Below are 19,600 nucleotides of genomic sequence, written 5' to 3'. Positions count from 1 at the left end.
CCTGCAAACGATCGCAAACTAAAACAAGGTGGAAAATTCCTGCCCGAGCATTCTCGCTCGGGCTGTCCGCCATATTCTGGGGAGGGCACAGAACCGCGCCACCTTTTTTCTGCTGCTGATATCATCCCCACCATCTGGATGTGTGGCGGTCCTCCACATTGCGCTTTTCAAGGAGTGTTGCAAGAGAATGTGGACGTCTGTGATCACTTAACACCAGGTGACGCGTGCGATCGTTTGTGCTCCTTCCATAAAAAAAAGTGACAGACTTATTGCGAGTGTAAAACGTAGCTTGTCACGCACACTAAAGTAATAAAACTGGCCTGTTGTCATCGGTTGTCTGGCAGCAGATTACACTATTCTTATTTCTACAAACGTAAAATAACACGAGGAATATAAAATAATGATTTTTGTTTTATTACGCCCAAGAAGTATAATTTCTTGCATGCGTACATAAGTGTTTACACACTTTTTTTATCTGTGTGCAGACAGGCCTGTCTCACTCCCCATGTAGGTATCGAAATCGTAAGTACGTGTGGCGGTCTCTACAAAGAGGCTATCCAGTAGGGATGCACGATCAGTGACGCTCGCACGATATTTTTGTCACCTACATTTTTTTAAGCTCCCTAAAGACGCTGAAACAATCTCATTTAAAGTGATTATTATTATAATGATTTTTTTTATGGAATAGGAGGACAAACGAGCGTACGGGTCACCTCGTGTTAAGTGATCACCGCCGTCCACATTCTCTTGCAACACCAGAGGAATCACAAGAGCGTTGCCGGCCTTTAAGGAAGGTGTACGCGCTTTTTTTGAAGGTACCCATGTCGTATTGTCCCGGAAACATCGCACAAGGAAGCTCATTCCACAGCGTTGTAGTACGAGGAAGAAAGCTCCATGAAAACCGCAAGGTGGAGGACCGCCACACATCCAGATGGTGGGGATGATATCCTAATTTGTGGCGTGTCGTGCGAAGGTGGAAGGTGGAAATTACCATTCATGTTAGATAGCTACTTATTTATTTCCTATAAACTGAGTATACTTGACTATGTCGTGTTATTCCAACGTATACATTACTATCTGCAAGTAATGTAAGTTTGAAAACGAACGAATATTAATTTAAAATTACGATTACTTACCCATTTATATTAAAGAAAAAACAGCTATTGTTATAAGTTGACCTTGTACAAGGTCGGTACAGTTATAGGTAAAGAAGTCAACCCTAATGTCGCCAGAAGAGGTAAGAGTCACGCGATAGAAAGAGAGGCAACTTCTAGGTAATTATAAATGTAGGTTAATATTTCTGTGCAATCTGAAATACACCTTATTGTATGACTATAGGAGTCGGTATTTCTTTAAATTATTTTGCAGAGTGAGACTTTTGTACTTGTACTATTACATATTCTTTGGTGTAGATCCAAAGCAGATCATAGAACAATCAGACCTGGAGCCGCTACCAGAAGGAGGCTACAAGCTCAAAGACAACAGACAGATACATCTGTATATAAGCACAGCGCCGTGTGGAGACGGCAGAATCTTCAGCCCGCACGAGAGCCACTGTGAGCCGGACAAACATCCAAACAGGTAAGTAATATTGTTTATCTACACCCATGCTTTAAATCCTCTATTAAAGATTCTGAAACAGTTAGCTTATTGCCAACATTAAAACACCAAATGTTCTAATAACCATTACATCATCCAAACGAGTGTTGTAATGTTGTACTGAATTTCATAACAACACTCCTATGTTTTTTTTTCGATCCCTTCATGCGCAAAGAATTTCAATAGACAGCCACATTCTTATTGCTCGATGCGTGGTATCTGTATGAATTTCAAAAAAAGAACATTTTCGTGTACGCGCGTTCCACACTACCAGAAATCGCGCGCCGTAAAAAAAAGTAGATTATTCGAATCCCCGCCATTTTTATAGTTTTGTTTACAAAAAATGAGCGATTCATTTTAAACTGAGTGAACTTTAATTATTGCACTATACAAAATGTATATTACTACTAAAATAAATAATTGTTTCATTAATACTTAGTTTATTTGTATATAATCAGTAAGAATGATATCAGGTTACTACTAGGACTTGTGTTTTAATGTTAGCAGTAAGCTAACTGTTTCCGAATCTTTTATAGAGGTTTCATAATATGGGTGTAGATACAGTCTTGTATGCAACTGTTGGTAATTAGGTATTAAAACACTCATGTGATACTATTATCACATTCGTGTTTTAATACCCCTTATTACACAACAGTTGCATAAATAACTATTATCTTGCTGCTACCCATGTTTTAAATCCTCTATTAAATATTCTAAAACAGTTAGCTTATTGCCAACATTAAAACACCCAATGTCCTACTTTCTTTTTTCTTTCGATTATTATGCTGATTTTAATGTAATTTTGTGAAGAAATATTTCACCTGCAACGTGATTTCATAAAACCACAGATTTTGTTATTTTTAAAGTGATATCCCTCACCTCTGGGTTTAACTATACAAATTAAATTCGTAACCAAAATTCATGGACGACGCGGGACTCGAACCACTGAGCCAACCGTTCGAGTGACGTATCGTTCGTAAATCTTGGTATGTCTTGTTCAACTCTCAGGTTGTGGCTCCTGTTGTTCCTGAATTTTGGTTACAGAATTTAATTTATTTAAAACCACTCAATGGTTTTTTAATTGTATTTCATGTAAATAATATAATGTCTTATCGTTGTAGACTGGCACGTGGACAGCTGCGTACTAAGATCGAATCAGGCGAAGGAACTATTCCAGTTAAAAACTCGAATCTAATACAAACCTGGGATGGAGTTCTACAGGTGAGATCTGACTGATTGACTGACTGATTGATTTATTAAGTTTGTCTCGTAGAATGAAACCATCTTAAGCCGAGTCTGTAAAACTTTATGTGTTTGTTTTAATTCAAAAATGAGTTCCGACGAAGTGCATCCAGCTTTTTGTATTTATTTTTATGATCTACGAATGTAACATCCCAAAGAACCGGTCTTTCTGCTATCAGTTGTATGAAAAAAATTGTTGAAGTTGGCGTTACTTTGCGGAAATCCTTAATTATCGAGACATGACTTCAGTGGGAGGCTACTTTGCACAGGAAACCGGCTAGATTATGGGTACCACAACGACGCCTATATCTGCCGTGAAGCAGTAATGTGTAAACATTACTGTGTTTCGGTCTGAAGTGTGGCGTAGCTAGTGAAATTACTGGGCAAATTAGATCTAACATCTTATGTCTCAAGGTGACGAGCGCAATTGTAGTTCTGCTCAAAATTTTTGGGTTTTTCAAGAATCCTGAGCGGCACTGCATTGTAATGGGTACAGCGTATCATTTACCATCAACTGAACATCCTGCCCACCCAGATTTTGGCGACTTAACATGTCCCGAGGGTGCCTCTTGTAGAGGCGAAACACGTGTCGAATTGTTTAAAGACAAATATTGGCGGAATTAACACTAAAGAAAACTCAAATCATTTGGAGTTGTATAAAAAACAAAGTATTTTCTTTATTCCATTCCATCACAAAGAAACCAAATAGAATTATTGCTAGCTGCGAATGATAGGTACGTCACGTCTTCAAGTTCAAAATAAAAAGATTCTAGTTGTACTTGGCGCGTTAGAGACTTATTATTAGAGTGAATTTTACGTATACAGGGTGTCCCAAAGTTATGGGACATGTAGGGAAAGTACCTTAAATATTGTTGATAGGGTATTTTACTGAAAGAAGACTTTATGTTATTTTTAAAAGTTAGTAATTCTGCATTCAAAGATTTTCTAAAAATTACTTGTCTCGTCTGGGAATCGAACCGACTTAAATATAAAAAAAAACACCCCTACTTTTATGATGCCAATCGAAAGAATGGCCAAAAACTAATAACTCTTCTTAAGTAACATAGTATTTTAAAAGAAAGGAGCAACGTAAAATGTTTGAGTCAAATTTCAAGAAAGTTATTTATTGCCGACGACGACGTTCGAAAAGTAGAGATACTATCATTTCATAGATAGCATTTATTATTCGTAAATAAGTACCCACTTCATAATCAAAATACTTTATAGCATAGTTTTTTTTTTAGTTTAAAAGCGATATGTGGGCAAGTTACAAACAGAATTGTGGCATATCATATCGAGTATTCACCATAAAATGATAAGAAAATCAAAAGGCAGCGGATTCATTAAAAGATTGGCGATTTGCGTAAGACAGGAGGGATCACATTTTGAGCATTTAATTAATTAATTTACAAAAAGATACCCACTTAATTGACTACTTTCTCATATCTACATAATCATAAAAGTAGGGGTGTTTTTTTACATTTAAGTCGGTTCGATTCCCAGGCGAGGTAAGTAATTTTTAGAAAATCTTTGAATGCAGAATTACTAATTTTTAAAAATAACATAAAGTCTTCTTTCAGTCAAATACCCTATCTACGATATTTAAAGTAATATAAGTAATAAGTGTCACATTTAACTCGTCGTCGCTCCGGAAATAAATGGCGCTCTGGGAGAGAAGAAGCGGCGCAAGAAACTCACACAGCATTCTTTTTTGCGCTCTCTTTGTTAAAATATACAATATTGTACGTCATCGTATTGTTATTGCTATAAAATTATCAAAATCTAGTCTCAGGCTGTCCGATCACTTAGATATTCAGCAATTTTTTTTATAAATACATTTAAATTTATTAATAGATACTGCCTGAACTGGGACTTTGTTATAATAGTGTATAAATTTATCCTTAAAGCTATTATTATGTATCTTATAAAGTCTACTAGAACTAGATACAAGCAATCCCTAATTTCTAGTATTAAAATAATGAAAATGACTATTAAGTGCAAAAAGGTGACAATTTTTGTGAACGTATATTAAATTTTCATAAATGTACTGACAATGAACAGATGACTGTTAAAATTATGAAATTTTATTTATGTTTCTTTAGTTTGTTTAATGGTTGTGGTCTGCACAGGGAGAGCGCTTGCTCACAATGTCGTGCTCGGATAAGGTGGCTCGGTGGTGTGTGACGGGCCTGCAGGGCGCGTTGCTCGCGCGTCTGTTGCGGCCCGTATACGTCACGTCGCTCGTGCTCGGCTCGCTGCTTCACACCGAGCACATGTACAGGTTCGTGCTTGTGTTGGACCCTTAATTAATAATTTGATTACTGTTGATGTTTAGCACTTTACTCAACACTCTTACCATATGGCTCACAATAAAACACACTCTTGCACTTACACCTTTATTCTTCTCAAACACTATATTGAACAAATACTAAACATGAGTATAAGACCTTGACCTACATGAATAGTAAAGAACACATGATAGTGCGATGTAATTTTGTACCCTTTGGGCACAGCGCCATCTCTCGGAAATTTTAGGAATTTTATTGATTACAAAGCAATCATTTCTCACTAACTTAGACAGTTGATCATCAACAGCATCTACTGTATTTTACTTTAACTATGTTACTTAATAACTATAACTATCTTTTTACTTATTAATTTACATTATTTTGACTTACTGGTGTAAGGCATTTAGTAATTGACGTTTGTGTATTTTGTTGCATCTCTATTTATCTATCTCTCATCTATTGTAATTGAAATCTTATATATAAAATTCTCGTGTCACAATGTTCGTTCCCGTACTCCTCCGAAACGGCTTGACCGATTCTCATGAAATTTTGTGAGCAAATTATGTAGGTCTGAGAATCGGCCAACATATATTTTTCATACCCATAATAAGAGTTGTTCACCCTTAAATTTTTTTTTTAATTCTTGGACGAATTTTTTTGTTTTTATTTTTTTTTTATAATGTGGCATTAAAAAATACATACAACTTCAAATTTTCACTCATCTACGATCAACAGTTACTTTTGTATCGCGATTTTAATATCGGCAATACAACGTTTGCTGGGTCAGCTAGTGATTTGTAAAATTTTAATTGGACGTAATTCCAGAAAAACGTTCCTAACCACAATCAAGTCGAAATTGAGTTAAGAACACAAAACTGGTCACGTGATTCATATTAACGGACTCACAAAAAATGGCAGACATACTGTCTCTCTTTAAATGACATCATGACTTAGTAGCCCAACCCACACGTATGGAATACACTAATATTTAATAAACTTAAAACACGAATTCCTTTAAATGTGTTGTTTGTGGCTTGGAACGATTTTCAGGAACTACCTACTACGTCCAATTGAAAATTAGAACCTGTAATACCATTATGTTTTGAAAAGAGCAATCTTAGAGTTTCTTGCTCGTTCTTCTCTTAAGGAAATCTGCCTTCCGAATGAGCTGTTTGAAAAAATGACATATTTCATGTGTACCTATATGCAATCTACCTACAAAATAAATTATTTTTGTTTGTTTGTTCGATTTAATAGGTGTCTGTCTGTTTTACAGAACTGAATGTAAAATGAATATAATAAATTATATTATTTTGTTTCATATAAAATCCACTGTAATTGCATTATATGGACCACTATTTACCAGTTGGAGGCTCCTTTGCACAGGATGCCGGCTAGATTATGGCCTATTTCTGCCGTGAAGCAGTAATTTGTAAACATTACTGTATTTCGATCTCAAAGGCGCCGCAACTTGTGAAATTACTGGGCAAGTCAGATTTAACATCATATTATGTCTCAAGGTGACGAGCGCAGTTTTAGTGCCGCTCAGAATTTTTGGGGATTTTAATTATCATCAGCTGAACGACCTGCTCGTCTCTCCCCTTATTTTTATAAAAAAAAATAGAATCATTTAGTGGGTTTCCTTTGTGAGCATTATATTGGTAATTGTAGTTATCATGTGTATGCTATAACATGGTTCGTCATGCTTAATAAGATGGCATTGCTTGCGGCGGCGTAGTGTGCCGGGTCGTCTCCTTCCTTCAAATAGGTGCGAAGGGAACGATGGCTGGTCCATGCGTCAACTCGTGAACGGGTGCTGCTTGTGGTACACAGGTTGACATGTATAGTTAATGTTTCAGCTGCTTTTCTATTGCGGTTTATGAGATACCGATTGCTGACAGACAGACAGAAGAGTCTTCTTTCTTCTTCTTATAGGGTTATGTGATAGGTGGTTGTGATTTCGTACCATTAAGGAAATCCGCGCTCGTCTCCTGAGCTTTCACAGAAATGAATCAATTCTATACACATACATTTTTTTATTTCATTTACGTTACAGCTTCTTTATACTATATATCTATATTAATCATTTATATTTACAATTTATGAGGAATGGTTGTTCATTTATATAAGTAGTGGAATCTAATTAAACCCAATTAGATTTCTATTGAGTTCACACTGACGTTAGTAATAGAAGGTCCCTGTATTCCAGTTTTATTATAACGGTTACAAGACCAATTACATAATAGTCCAGTCATTTAAGTTTAAATTAGGTAAGAATCTCGGACTTCGAGATACCCAGCTGCAAGTCTGTAAATACTTGTATATTGACACCCTTAAAGTTGTCTCAAAACCTACATATGGTAGGGTGTAAGCAACTATTAAATTTCAAGGTCAAAGGTCACAAAAATCGTTTTTTTTGCGCTGTTTTTGAAAATATCTCATTTCCTATGGGTTTCTTGCTATTTGTATGTATTATCAATATTGTAGAAAACAAAATTCTCTACAAATTTTGTTTTAAAAAATTTTTTATACGGTGAACCGTTTTCGAGATAGAGGGCGGAGAGCGCGCGCTTACAGCGTCACTTCAGGTCTACCGGTGCCTCTGGTCGAAAACGCGCCATATACAGTTGATGAACTATCGATAAATCAATGGTTATAAATATTTGCCAATTTTTGAGTTCAACAATATACTGAGTCAGCTCCTTGAACAACACTGTTAATTTTATTTATATATTTTTTATAATATTTGTTAAGTAACTAAAAAACACGAACAGTTGTTGTATTAAATACAACAATAATTGTTTTGACGAATTTAGAACTTTTTGTAATGTAATAGTATCTTATGATACAAGTGAGCTAAGTAGGTTAAGTAAGTAAGTTATACACGGGGCTGAGGTTTGCAGTAATCTTAAATCAGCCGAGTGTCTAGTAAGATGCTCACGAGTTTTTAGTACACACTTTTTGAATAGACTTGCGTGGAAAAAAACAATGGAAATTAGAAAATAAAAAAAAACATTATGGAAAATGCCGGGAATTTTTTTTTTTTTGGTCACGTCAAATGTAAATTGATTGCTTTATACATTAAAATTATAATTTTAGTGATAATATACATATGTTTTATTTATTATTGTGAATTATAAATAATTTGACAATAATAAATGTCTTTCGTCTTAATTAATGACACATTTATTCCAAATAATTATGTAAATGTATTCTCAGCGGCATAAATTCTTTGGTGTTACAAACAAAAAACTATGTATTATCTGGTTAAATTGAAAATACTCTGTTTACTCTCATATAATTTGCAATTAGGTACTAACTTACTACTACTTTGTAGGGATAGTTCTATTATGCACTAGTGTGTTATAGTTCGGTTTATGGCTCTAAGAACAATGTAATAAGGCTCACTTTACGAGAATGTGTTGAAATAGTTATTTATGCAACTATTGTGTAATTAGGGCACTCATGTGATAATATTATCATAACCCCACATTAGTGTTTTAATACCTAATTATCAACAGTTGCATACAAGACTTTATCTTCACCCATAATATAAATCCTCAATAAAAGATTCTGAAACAGTTAGCTTACTGGTAACATTAAAAAAAGCCAGTCCTAGTAACCATTACATAATCAAAACGAGTGTTGTAATGTTGTACTGAATTTCATTACAACACTCGTTTGGATGATGCAATGGTTATTAGAACATGTAACTGTTTTAGAATCTATAATAAAGGATTTAAAGCATGGGTGTAGATAGATATATAGACATAGATTTTGTGACAACTGTTGCATATTTTTACCCACTAGTTTTAGTTGACCCACTGTTAGAATTAATTACACATACTAAATTTAAACTATTTCTATTCTATGGAGAATGGCGACTGACGGTGCGTTAGCAGGAAGTACGTTCCTCGGGCTCTGGAATATAACAATCAAATATTATTGTAAGACTGATATTTGACAGAAAGTTTTGTCAATAGTTTATTTTTATAATAATTATCATACAAATTGTCATTAGTCGGTTTGATTCATAAGCAATGAATGTCTATTTACTTTTTATTTGGCATGTCAAATTGTAACAATCCCTTTTCTATTCGAATAGAACCATGTCTGTTTGGGTCAGCTTAATACAAATAAAATATATGTTGTAGTGCTGGTCTCAATCATCGGGCGTGTTTGTATAAGATACAGTAAAGTGCGCGTACAATGCAACTCAGCAATTAGCCGGCTGAAATCGCCAGTCTAGGCCAAACCGTCGCGCGTACGTAACATACAGTAACTCATTAACATTTAGCTTATAGTTTCGGTACAATGACCCCAACATCTTTTGGTCCTTCGAGCCGGATCTGAACCAGTGACCTAAGGATTGTATCAAATATAACTTTGTCTGGCACCCATAGTACAGAAAATAATTTGTTTGACAGTACGTTAATTACTATATATACGTTTTTTCCACGCCGTATCCCATATGCGCCTTAGCTGCACCTGCGCAGTGGCCACGCGTGAAATCCTTCCACGAGTGACATTGGTTGGCGATGAACGCCTCCGGTCGCAGAACTGATTCGCTAAAGAACATGTACGAACGCCAGTGGCTGCAGAAAACTGAAATTATAACAACGTATACTTAAAAGCAAGGGAAATACGATGAAGTGTAACTCAATTTTTAACTTTGGCTTATTTATGATCAGTTATTTTCTAAGTCTGTAAAGATTCATTAGTAAAATCAAGCTTATTAATGAGGTTTTCGTATTGGAGCTAGTATTGATACCATGCGTTAACTGATTGAAAATAAATATAAAACTACGTTTAAACAACCGACTTCAAATACCGAAAATGTATAAAATAATTTACGGCCGTTTTCAGTAACCTATCTATCCTAAGTTTTACTTACTAGAGGTAGACAAATATAACCTCTTACGCTTACTTTCATTTCAATAACCTATCGACGGATAGCATTGGACTATAACTAATAATATAACTATATTGGACATAACTATGGATAGATAGGATCTTGTCATTAAACGGTGATAGCAATGTATCCGTAACAAGAGATACGTTATTGAAAACGGCCGTTAGACAGCGACATCTCAAGTCAATTTCCTAATATGCTAATATTCGGATTGAGCAGGTTATCAAGTTTAAAAATGATCCTGTAGATATGAAGCCATAACCTGAGAGTTAAACCAGACATACGAAAATTTACAATCAATGCGTCACACGGATGTTTGGCTCAGTTGGTAAGAGCGCTCAGACGGAACCTGAGAGGCGCGGGTTCGGGTTCGTTCCTTGTCTCTTTGTGATAATATTATAACAAGGAGTTCCTATCCGTATATAAGAACTCATCGTTATAAGCTTGGCCGTAAAGATAAAGAGTAAATTTGAATATTAACGCGAATGAGAAAATAATCGAATAGGGATAGATGAGAGAATGAAGTAAAGTAAAAACGGTCGGCCCCTTGGGCTAATATTTAATATTCATAAAAATCTTACTATTCGTTTTAAATAAACATTATTCATTCTTGTTTCAATGAGAGATACTTACATTTGTTTAACAGCTGTTGTTGTGGTATCACAACTTCTAACTCACACCCTGGCTGCGGACTTGCGCCTCCGTTGGGGAAGAAATCAACATGGCCAACTAATTGATTGAATCCTGAAAGAGAACTTTATAGGTTAATACCGGTAGCCAAATTTCAATCCGGTAATTAATGTCGAAATACGGAATTTCAGTCACACCACTTTGATTTTTATTGAATGAATTCTATATTCATCATTTCCACCAAGAATCTTAAAAATATGAATAGAATTATTACAATGTTTATATAGTATATCAGTATCTACTTCACGGCCACATTTTCTGAACCTCGCTGGAACGTGAAGCCCACTCCCCCCCCCCCCCCTCGCGCTCCCCTGTTGCGTCAGTACGGTTTGCAGTTTTATTACCGTTAGGTACATGACGTGATATTATTCGTGCTACTACTGTTTGTTTTTTAAGTTTTAATTGTTACGTTTTGGCTTTTGTGGTTAATAGTTCTGTAGTTTCTGTTGTTCTGTGTCGCTATAATAGTACTGTCAGAAAAAAATACTCTTTGTACTTAACCTAGATGCTTTCATTGATTTTTCATAATATTCAGCAACATAAAACACCACTTTTACATCACTCTGTAAAACTGAAAAAATAAATCGTTTATTTATTAATAATAATATCCTAGTGATGCTTGTTTTGCACACCGTACACAAAGCGACGATGTGACGTCATCGACAAAGAAATAATTTATTATGTAAACGGGTAGTATGAATCAGATCCTTTTCAAAGTCATAGTCAAATAAACTATATAAAATTAGGCTTTTTAACTATAAATATTTCTTTAAACTTACTTAATCTGCCATATTATATTCGGAAAAAGTAGTTCTCGCGAGATGGACATACAAGAAACTTAACGGCCACTCTTTTATATCAATAAATCGTATTATAGCTATCGTGTCATACACATGAGCAGGAGAATTATATTATATGGACGGAATTGAGAATCTAAACCAATCTCAAATTCACTGGAACACACAAAAAACTCATTAAAATCGGTCCGGCCGTTTAGGAAGTAGTTCAATTGTGAATCTAAACCATTCTCGAATCCACCTGAAGACACACAGAAAGTTTCATTAAAATCGGTCCAGCCGTTTAGGAGGAGTTCAGTTACAACAGACGCATGAAAGAAATATGTATATTGAGATAATGTCATATAGACTACTCTTAAGTGTGTATGGCGCATGGACCAGTCATCGCTCTAGATATAAAAAAAAGTATTAAATTGTACCAAATATGCCGGCGTCGGTGTGTATGACATCCACGAAGTGTGCGTCACTTGGGTCCAGTCTTTGATCCAGCGACACCTTGTTGAAGAGAGGCAGCGCGGGATCTAAGCCGGTGATACGAGCGACCTTGCCTGCATAACAGATATATACCAAATTTTATGAATATAACATACATGCCAGCAATATATTGATCACGGTCTAGTAAAAAAATAAGGGCTCCGTGTCACCTTACAGTTATTGTGTAGCACCAAAACAAGCCGATTAACGTGTAAATACATAGCCCCCCGCACACACTTACACTACTACAGGCCGATAGGCGGCCATTATGAAAATTGTCATCGTCTGTGACAGATCAGTTTGCGTCTAAATAAAATATTTTAAAAACGCCGCCGTGCGTTGTGAAAAAGTGTAAAAACGATACTATATAAGTATTTGTGGCGATATATGATTATTTAAGGGAGAAAAAATTGTGTAACTAGTATCCCCCGTAACCACACACACACTAGCATAACGGTGCTTCATTTGTTAATATCACGGCGCGGAGTCCTTCTTTTTTTACTCGTCCGTGATATTGATTAGTCAATGTGTTATTCAAATTCAAATATTTATATTCAAGATAGGATTTAAAATCACTTATTGAACGTCAAAAACAACCACCCATTCAAAAGAGACTGCCTCAGACCTGAGAAGAATGGGCGCGAGAAACTCAGCGGGATTTTTTTTTAAAAATAAAATATGGCTTACAATGTGATATCGTACAAATTCCCAGTCCGTGGTGTCATTAAGAAAATCGTTTATGCTATAATAACCTTTCTCACACAAACGTTTTTTAACAATTCTTTTAAATTTCGGAACACATTTATTTTGTACATTTTCTGGGATCATATTGTAGAAGCATATACATCACACAACAAAAGACTTACTAACTCGACCCAACCGAGTAGTGTGCATAAAAATTTTATGTTTGTTCCTCGTGTTAACATTATGAATGTCACAGTTTCGAGAAAATTCCTCAATGTGCTTATGAACATACAAAACATTATCAAAAATGTATTGAGAAGCAACAGTCAAAATGTTTGTTTCTTTAAATTTAACAAGCGCTTCCTATGTCATGGAGCCATAAGATATCCCATTTAATAATTACATTTATATAAATAAATAAAAAAAAGCTTTTTATTCCCATACTAAATTACTTAATTAAATTAAACTAAATTTAAAAATTAAAAAACTTATAATTATTATTGTTAGTAAACTGAAGTTACGCCTAATATTATAAGAACTTAAAAAGAGAAGTTTTATGTTAGTATGTTTTGTATCTGTTTCTTAATAATTAAAGTTTTAATTCGTAGTATGTGCCCCTCTTTGGGTGAAGGCCTCCTCCATTTTCTTCCACACTATTCGGTCTTTGCCCAATATTAGCCAGTCTTTTCCAGCATATTCAATCACATCATCAGCCCACCTCTTACACGGTCTTCCAACTTTTCTAATGCCCACCGGCCCTTTCCATTTCGTTGTCTGTATCGTCCATCTCTTGTCTGTGAGTCTGTTGTGTTACATTTATATAACTGCTGTCCTTTATTACTTTATTTGTTATTTTATTTTACATAATTATTATTTCAGTTTGATTATGATTAAATGAAACGCTTTAAGATCTTAGTTAAATTAACTTTAATTTGATTCGTGTAAGTTAGTTGGCAACATTATCACAGTTGACTGTTGTGCCCTATATAAGTTAGAGTGCCACTTGGAAAAAATTATACATATTCATCATATGAATGTTTGCACCTACCAGGATTTGAAACCGCGACCTCTAGCTCAGTAGGCAGGGTCACTAACCACTGGGCTTATATGGATCGTCGAATATACTAATATCATTTGCAGTCATCAGATTGTCTTCTCGCATAGCGGAACGGCAAAAGTGTGCCTAGACACAATGCAATGTAAGCACACTTCTTAGCCGTGTGTCAACTATCACTGTCTGAATCAAATCTGAACTGAATTAGTTATTTATGCAACTGTTTTGTAATAAGGGGTATTAAAACACGAATGTGGGTTTATGATATGAATCTATATATATATATAAGAGATTTCCACGTATATAGTCACTCATCACGATATCTCTGGAACCATTAGAGCTAAAGACTTGAAATTTGAAGGGAATATTCTTTTCACGGAGTAGAGGTCAGCTAAGAATTTCGGATTTTCCAAAATTCTATCCGCAAGCAGTTTTTTATTATGAACAGAACAACGTCTGTCGGGTCAGCTAGTCTTCTATAAAAGATTCTGAAACAGTTTACTGCTAACATTAAAAAAGCCAGTCCATGTAACCATAATATCATCCAAAGGAGTGTTATTATGAAAACGGATGATATAATGTCGTACTGAATTTATTACAACACTCGTTTGGATGATGTAATGGTTATTAGGCCATTGGGTGTTTTAATGTTGGCAATAAGCTAACTGCTTTAGAATCTTTAAAAGAAGATTTACAGCATGGGGGTAGATAAAAAATGTTTTACATTTCTGCTTATCGACCAAGAATATTTCAAACAACTGGAGTAAATGCGCCAATGTACAGATATATCAGTTGACGATTATTATGGTGTAATTTGTGGCATGTCCCATATATCGGCTTTGTTTTTATACGACGTGTTTTGTCTTACATGTATAAAACGTCATTGGTTGCATTACAAATATTCAATGTAATATGTACAAAAGAAAATAAGTAAGTTGACAGTTAAGGCGACACTAAATGCTAGCGACCTTGATATGAGTTCACGGCTGCCGGCCCGCGATCTATGTAACAAAGCCAACATTTTCAAAATTCGTGCGTGGAAATCGTAATATTTCAACAGGCGCAAACAGTTTATATGCTTACAATTCTCATTATTGATTACTTAACTGAATAAATGTACCTATACAAAAAAGTACAAGCTATATAAATACCTTTTCTGAGAATAATACTAAACAAATGCGCCATGCCGAGAAAAAACTTGTTTAACTGCAATGAAAAGTGGTAGTCCAAAATAGCCCTGGAGTGTTAACTATAACCAACAGCAAACATTAGAAACCTACAAATAAGCCTCAAGGGTATGTGTTATATGATAAAATAGTATTCATCCTAGCTCCAAATGGTGTATTTTCACAAATAAACTTGTCTAAATCTACCCTGTTTGCGTGTTTTCTGCTTACCCTTCGCCTTAACCTCTATTTTGAGCAATGCACGCACACTGAAACGCGAGTCTAAGACGTAGCTTGTCACGCACACTAAACTAATGTTCCTGGCCTGTTTTCATCGGTTGTCTAGCAGCAATAGGCTCTATCTAGACGTATAAACTATCTAAAATTATCTAGCATTTCCTCCATTTCAGCCGGAAGACGTCCACTGCTAGTCAAAGCCCTCCCATTAAAATCGCCACGACGATCGGTCCTGCGCTGCCCTCATCCTACCTACTCCGGCGATCATGATTACAATTTGACTTGACAGGGCAATTTGAGGACTTTACTGCCCCAACGGCCAACTGTTCATCGAACTATGTGCTCTGCCCACTGCCACTTCAGTTTCGCAACCATCTGAGCTATGACGGTGGTATTGCACACGGATCTGCTCATTTCTGATTCGATCTCGGAGGGAAACTCCGAGCATAGCCCTCTCCATTGCTCTCTGAGCGAAATTGAGCCTCCTCATCAGACCCATAGTTAGCGACCAGGCCACGTCTGCGTTCCGTTTGTAGGTACCACTGGGTTATGTGAGTTAAATGTGTGGCCATACCAGATGATGAATTCGGGATCCCAGCTGCCATCACTTAAGCCTCACCTGATTGTATGTAATGTCCCGCCACGCCGGCTGACTGCGCGCCAAGACTGTGCCCCACAAGGTGGGTTTTGTTCAAGTTCAGACCCCTGAAAACACCAAAAAGTCGTTACATTTACGATTTTTTTTTATGACAATAAGGGACTAGACGAGCAGGACGTTCAGCTGATGGCAATTGATACACCCTGCCCATAACAATACATTGCCGCTCAGGATTCTTGAAAAACCCAAAAATTCTGATCGGCACTACAACCTTGAGACATAAGATGTTAAGTCTGATTTGTCCAGTAATTTCACTAGCTACGGCGCCCTTCAGACCGAAACACGGTAATGTTTAAACATTACTGCTTCACAGCAGAAATAGGCGCCGTTGTGGTACCCATAATCCAGCTGGCATCCTGTGCAATGGTGCCTCCCACTGATAAATATATAGTGTGTTAAGCTTCTCTCTTTCTTTGGGGTTGATTCCTCATGGTCGTGGAGGATCGTGGATTGCATCTGGACCGGAAAATCTACTTCCACCACTTTCTGTCCAGCGTTTCTCTTACAACCTTTAAGAATTTGAATGACGAGTCTTTAATTTGGTCGGTCCATCGTGTTGAGCGGTCCGCGCCATCTTTTCCCCTCCGGTTTAAGTGGTTGACAATAAACCAATATTATGTTTACAAATAGACATTTTGCTTATGATTAGTTAATTTACCGCGTTTATTTACAATGCTGCTTGTGTTTTCAACGATATACTTAACATTTTGCATCGTTTATTAGATTTATTTATGAGCACGTAGGAGTTTTGTTATTTATTTTGAAAAGAAGTCGCGTTTAGTGAGTTCTTATCGATAAGCCCGCGCTATTCTGCATAACTATCAACACTACAGTCATAGAATAAGACTTTATCTTGATACTAGAGCGCCTAAAGTGAAGCACTCACACATACACACGATTACACGGCTTCTAAGCAGTCTTGGGAAGACAAAACTTTTGAGTGTCATACCGTACGCCGCCGAGACTGGTTGCTGTTCGAGTTATAGTAGCTGCGTCGCGCCTTCTTCGTCGTAAATTTTGTTGTATGTACCAACTCAAGCGCTTCGCCCAGACTCGTCCTATAATCGTTTCACTCCACTCACACTCACACTCGCACACGGACTGACTGACGGACTGACATACAACCACAAACACACTTCACAAACAGACACTTAACTTACATGCACACAAACATTTACACTTCTTAAATACAGACACACATACATACACATTTACATGCATTACACAATACATCACCGCACTCGCCGGAAGGTGTGTCCTTCTCATTTTTACATCTTTCATCTTCAACATCATACTCTCTCCTTCCCACAAGCACACAGCCCGTCCGAGGTTCGAGTCTTCTTAGGAGACGCCCCACGACTGTTGTTGCGTAGTCTTGCGGCCTACACGGCCCACATCCTATGTCGCTGTAAAAGCCTTCAGGGCTGACAAGCATAGAGGTTTTTAGTCGGTAGGAGGTGTCCGCGTCAGAGGAGTCCGACATATGGGCCCCATTTCAGGGTCTTCATGCGTAAATATATTTTTACTCCTCTTCAAAAAAAAAAATATTTGCCAAGACTTAGCTATAAATTTAAAAAAGACAGCTGATTTACTGTTCTATTACTATTATATTAAGCTATCTAAGATTCAAATTAATATTTCTCAAACGCAGATGGTAATAAATTTTCTGACCTTGATACAAGATAGTCTATAAAGTCCGCGGCGATCCTGCCAATGTACCACGTGTTGTCTGCAGCCGTGAAGTACCACGGACCGGCCTCCAGATGCTGTGCATCCACTATGATGAAGTTGGTGTCTCCTCTGTGCACGAACGCTGTCAATGTGGAAATAACATGATTTTGAAGTGATAACTTCTTATAGGAGGGTAAACCACTTCGTAACGTAACGCGTTACGGCGCCGATCTTAATTTTTTTCATAGCAGAACTTTATAAAGCCGAATGGTTAGTGACCCTGACTACTAAGCTAGAGGTCCCGGGTTCGAATCCCGGTAGGTGTAATCATTGATATGATGAATTGGATGTTTGTTTCCGAGTCATGGATTAGTTTATATGTATGTTTAAGTAAGTTTATTGTATTAAATATATCGTTGTCTTGTACCCACAGTACAGGCTAAGCCTAGTTTGGGACAAGATAATTTGTGTAAAAGTGTGTGAATCGAATTGTCGGGGACTCAGTGCTTTGTGAACGGCTGGATCTCTTGGCGTTGCGTAGAGACGTCGCATCATTGTGTGTCTTCTACCGCATTTATCACGGGGAGTGTTCCGAAGAGCTGTTTAACCTGATTCCTGCCGCCGAATCCACCTTCGCCCGACACGCCACAAGTTAGGATATCATCCCCACCATCTGGATGTGTGGCGGTCCTCCACAGTGCGGTTTTCAAGAAGCTTTCTCCCTCGTACTACAAAGCTGTGGAATGAGCTTCCTTGTGCGGTGTTTCCGGGACGATACGACATTCAAAAAAAGCGCGTACACCTTCCTTAAAGGGCGGCAACGCTCTTGTGATTCCTCTGGTGTTGCAAGAGAATGTGGGCGGCGGTGATCACTTAACACCAGGTTATTACCGTACGCTTGTTTGTCCTCCTATTCCATAAAAAATAAAAAAAATAAAAAAACTTTCAAACCGCACGTCTGTCATGCGTATTATATCAACAGGGAGCATATTTTACGAAATAATTGTTGAGGTTATGAAATATTATTGACAAATTCATAAAAAATAACATTATATTTATTATGTACAGACCATCATCTGTCTGGTCAGCTAATTAATTATACAAATTATTGCTAAAGACAATCGAATCAACGACTACACTATGTAGTCGTACGCTGATTTATTGTTTTGATAATCCCAAGTTGAGTTATAATATTTTATCAGCAGAAATCATTTTTAGGGTGCCGTTCCCAATGGGTAAAATCGGAACGCTACTAAGACTTCCGTCCGTCTTTTTGCCAAGATCTGAAACTGTAAAATTTGATGATTTTAAAAAGAGTGGCAATGAATTCTGATTAAAACTCAACCTTTTCCCGGGCTGTTGGTAAATGTAACAAAAAACTTTAAGTTTATAAGTGTCATTCACTAGACCTAGATGAATAAAATGATTTTGATTTGATCTTTAATTTTGATTTGATTCTTTTGCAATGACCTTAAAGTTTGAAATATTCACCTTCTCGTATCAAAATGGGGCTGCCGTCTTCGGGTGTCTCCATGAACGCGTGGAAGCATATCACGGTGTTGTCGTGGAAGTCGATGTTGGACGCGAACAGGGCCTCGTCATCATCAGTTGAAAGCCGTTGGGCTACGTTGGGGTTGTGTCTGTAACATATTTTTTTTAATCAGGGACGAGAAGAGCAAGACGTTCAGCTGATGGACATTGATACGCCTTGCCCATTATAATGCAGTGCCACTCAGGATTCTTGAAAAAACCCAAAAATTCTGGGCGGCACTACAATTGCGCTCGTCACCTTGAGACATAAGATGTTAAGTCTCATTTGCCCAGTAATTCCACTAGCTACGGCGCCCTTCAGACCCAAACACAGTAATGCTTACACATTACTGCTTCACGGCAGATATAGGCGCCGTTGTGGTACCCATTAACTAGCCGGCATCCTGTGCAAAGGAGCCTCTCATTGGTATTATGAGAAATACACTGACACTGAGGACAAAAAAAAATAAGTCATCTTGTAAAATCGGAACGTTATGCGCAATTGAAATCTACATTTTTTTTGACATGACAGCCGTTCCGACACCATCGAACTTAATTTTCTTAAATCAGTAGTAATTCACAATAAAATTCAATAAGA

The 19,600-nt window shown here is 36.8% G+C and overlaps 1 protein-coding gene across 2 annotated transcripts in view; it reads left to right on the top strand.

The window, feature by feature from the left end:
* The window catches only part of LOC126973346 (double-stranded RNA-specific editase Adar), a 70,625-nt gene that overhangs the window by 29,866 nt on the left and 21,159 nt on the right, over positions 1–19,600 (top strand). For both annotated transcript variants that reach the window (XM_050820574.1, XM_050820573.1), the window contains exons 13-15: positions 1,413–1,581; positions 2,721–2,820; positions 4,971–5,122. In XM_050820574.1, coding sequence (XP_050676531.1) covers positions 1,413–1,581; positions 2,721–2,820; positions 4,971–5,122 — 421 coding nt within the window. The remainder of the gene's footprint in view (positions 1–1,412; positions 1,582–2,720; positions 2,821–4,970; positions 5,123–19,600) is intronic.

This window comes from Leptidea sinapis, chromosome 29, assembly GCF_905404315.1.
Source record: "Leptidea sinapis chromosome 29, ilLepSina1.1, whole genome shotgun sequence".
Taxonomy (NCBI): domain Eukaryota; kingdom Metazoa; phylum Arthropoda; class Insecta; order Lepidoptera; family Pieridae; genus Leptidea; species Leptidea sinapis.
The sequence above is the reverse complement of the archived record's forward strand: the minus strand, read 5'-3'. Positions and strand labels throughout refer to the sequence as shown.